The following is a 3,253-nucleotide window of genomic DNA, read 5'->3' on the forward strand; positions in this document are numbered from 1 at the left end:
CTTTGTGTACTACACGCGCACGGAAGAAGGCAAGGCGTACCACATCCACTGCCGCCAGCCTCGTCATGATGACGGCGCCGAGGAAATCTTGCTTGACGTCAACAAATTGGCGGAAGGCCACGCGCACTGCGGCGTCCGCAGCGTCGAAGTGAGTCCTGACCACAAGTTGCTCGCGTACTCGGTGGACTTGATGGCCTACGAAACGTACGACATTTACATCAAGGTACACACATCCGAACCTCCTGTTTCAAAACGACTAGACAAGTTGGTTGGCTTGTTGTTCCATTGGGCACAAATTGCTACAGACATTGCTATGCTTGGCATCCCAATGCAGACAACTTGCATGATGAACGCTTGCGATTTTTTTCACTTTTTGGCTCCTTGTTGGTTCCATCTATTGTGCTTTTCACTCAAGTTTGGACTTTTGATTCATTTCGCCAATCCCATTGATCTAATTAAGCTTGTACAAACTATGCAATAAAAAATGTAGTATACGGGCTGAGTTTGGATTGGCAGAAATTCGACAGAACGTCATTTGATTGGCTTAGGCAGTTCTTTAATCATTCTCTTAAGACATTGAGGGCTCCAGTTTCGTTTTGACAATACAACTAGTTGACATGTTTTGGTTGTATCTTTTAATTTAGGATTTGGCCACCAACACCATAACCAAGGCTGTGGAAGGATGTGATGGCAGGATCGTGTGGGGTCGGGACGCTGAGACGCTGTTTTATGTGACGCAGGATGCCGCCCACCGCAGCCACAAGGTGTGGTCGCATCTGTTGGGCGCGCCTCAGTCGGATGACACGAGTCTCTTCACCGAGGACGACGAGATGTTCTACGCCGACGTGTTCAAAACCAGCTCTGGCCGGTTCCTTGTCATTCAGACCTTGTCACTAGTGACCACCGAAGTGCGCGTGCTCGATTTGCACGACCCCCAATCGTCCTTGGCTGTCGTCGCGCCACGTGTTCAGGTATGCATTATATATATATGTATATATTTATATTCGGGGCTGCTTGGTCCATTGATATTCATTGGGGCAAACAGCTGGGTTAAAGTATGATGATCGTTGATTGGTTCAAATATCTCAAAAGTGTACATTATTGGCTAGGACATTCTAGGACATCTCAAAAGTGTAAATGATTGGCTAGGACATTCTAAAATTCGTTTGTCTAATTCATTCAATTCCAATGGAAAGTCGAACGGATTTGACAAAATAAATATGTTTGTACGAGTTTATACTCTTGGTTGGTATACATATATATATATGTGTATATTACAGGAAACTTGGCCTGTTGGTGCTTCGAATTTAAACAGATATGGTTGGCTTATTTAAACCAATCATAATCTTGGCCCAACATTTCTCGATATGATTGGACAGACTTTATGGGTAACGTTAGTATCACTTTGGCCAACTGTTCACTGCACATTGCCAGCTCTTTCTTGGCGTATACTAGTATTATGCTCTGCATATATTAATTTTTTTTTCATGGAAATATTAACCGTTTGTGGGTGAATAGGGCGTGAAATACACGGTGGAGCACTGGCAAAACGAGTTGTTGATCTCGACGAATCGCGACGGCGACGTCAACTTCAAACTCATGTCGGTGCCACTCCATATCGTGTTGGACAAACAAAAGGCGGCACATAACTCCCAATGGACATCCGTGTTTGCTTATGATCCAACAGTGAAAGTGGCGTCCGTGATCTGCTTCGAATCGTTCTTTGTGCTCAACGGGCGCCAAGATGGCCTCACCCAGAGCTGGATCTGCGGCAGTACGTGATCCCCCTATATACCGTCTTCTTGGCTTCATACTTGAATGGACTTGTGCTTATGAATTGTTACAATTTGTATGGTTGCCGTAATTTAAGAGCATCTCCAACGCGGGTCCCTATCCCAACTCTATATCTCAAAACTTCGGTTGTACCGTTACTTCATGTTACAGTACGGATAATTTGGGGCTTATCCGGGCGATTTTGTCCCCAAATTATGGGGATGTCCCCAAAATGTTCAGTTATTGGGACGTCCGAGCGAAATGGGGACAAAAACACCCGGATACATCCCCAAATTATCCGTAACTTCGATGATACCACTGTTGAACAGATTTTGGGGATAGGGACATCGATATAGGGACTCCCGTTGGAGATGCTCTAATATACTAACAATATAAATGTCGACATTCACCTATTCCATGAAGAAACAAATTGGAGTTTGGCGAAATCCCTCGAGCGATCGATAGTATGTACCAAAGGCCAGTAGTGTATGATATCCAACACACTAATTGACGTCATATACTATTTAGATGCTGACTATGATTGATTTCCTGCTACTTGGTTGACTACCTACTTCTGCCAAAGGCCAGTAGTGTATGATGTCCAACACACTAATTGACGTCATATACTATTTAGATGCTGACTATGATTTCCTGCTACTTGGTTGACTACCTACTTCTGCCAAAGGCCAGTAGTGTATGATGTCCAACACACTAATTGACGTCATATACTATTTAGATGCTGACTATGATTTCCTGCTACTTAGTTGACTACCTACTTCTGCCTGGATTTGGCAATATTTAAGCAGTTTCAACTAATGTTTATTGTACCGACAGTTCTTTATCGTAGAAGACACCAATAACTCCACGTGGCACAAGACCCGGCTCCCCATGCCCGAAGCCATGTACTCTCTGGGCACTGCTAAAAATGTTGAATACGCCACGACCAAGTACCGATACACGTACAGCTCCCTGACGACCCCCCTGCAAACGGTGGAGTATGACTTTATATCGAACACGACGGCGATTTTGAAGGAAACGCCGGTGCCGCACTACGATCGGTAACGAGAAAACACCTACGGAACAGACCTAACATGTGTTTAGATCATTGTACCATTGCGAACGGGTCGAGGCTACGGCAAGCGACGGCACGGCCATTCCCATGAGTGTGATCTACCGAAAGGATAAGAAGAAAGCGGAGGGCCAACCACAAGCGCTGCATTTGTATGGGTATGGGTCGTATGAATGGCCGACAGGTGCGTGGTTTTGGATTCTGTATCGAAGAATGTATGTGAAGGTGGACATGTAAACGACGGAATATTTAGAACCAAACTTCCAAGCCACGATTTTGCCCTTGTTGGACCGCGGCGTCGTGTATGTGATCGCGCATATCCGTGGCGGCGGTGAAAACGGACGCACGTGGTAACAACAGTCCATATCGCTTATGAAAAATGTCTTACGGATTACAATGGTCTTATACGAA

General features: G+C 45.1%; 1 protein-coding gene across 1 annotated transcript in view; it reads left to right on the forward strand.

The window, feature by feature from the left end:
- H257_14201 (hypothetical protein) overlaps positions 1 to 3,196 on the forward strand; it is a gene marked incomplete at both ends in the record, with an annotated part of 7,894 nt that extends 4,698 nt beyond the window's left edge. Inside the window, 6 exons of the mRNA XM_009841960.1 lie at positions 27 to 223; positions 645 to 971; positions 1,519 to 1,774; positions 2,621 to 2,831; positions 2,875 to 3,026; positions 3,096 to 3,196. Of these exons, the coding sequence (XP_009840262.1) occupies positions 27 to 223; positions 645 to 971; positions 1,519 to 1,774; positions 2,621 to 2,831; positions 2,875 to 3,026; positions 3,096 to 3,196 (1,244 nt within the window). The remainder of the gene's footprint in view (positions 1 to 26; positions 224 to 644; positions 972 to 1,518; positions 1,775 to 2,620; positions 2,832 to 2,874; positions 3,027 to 3,095) is intronic.
- Between the last annotated feature and the right edge of the window lie 57 nt (positions 3,197 to 3,253).

Source organism: Aphanomyces astaci (genome assembly GCF_000520075.1).
Source record: "Aphanomyces astaci strain APO3 unplaced genomic scaffold supercont1.54, whole genome shotgun sequence".
NCBI lineage: Eukaryota > Oomycota > Saprolegniomycetes > Saprolegniales > Verrucalvaceae > Aphanomyces > Aphanomyces astaci.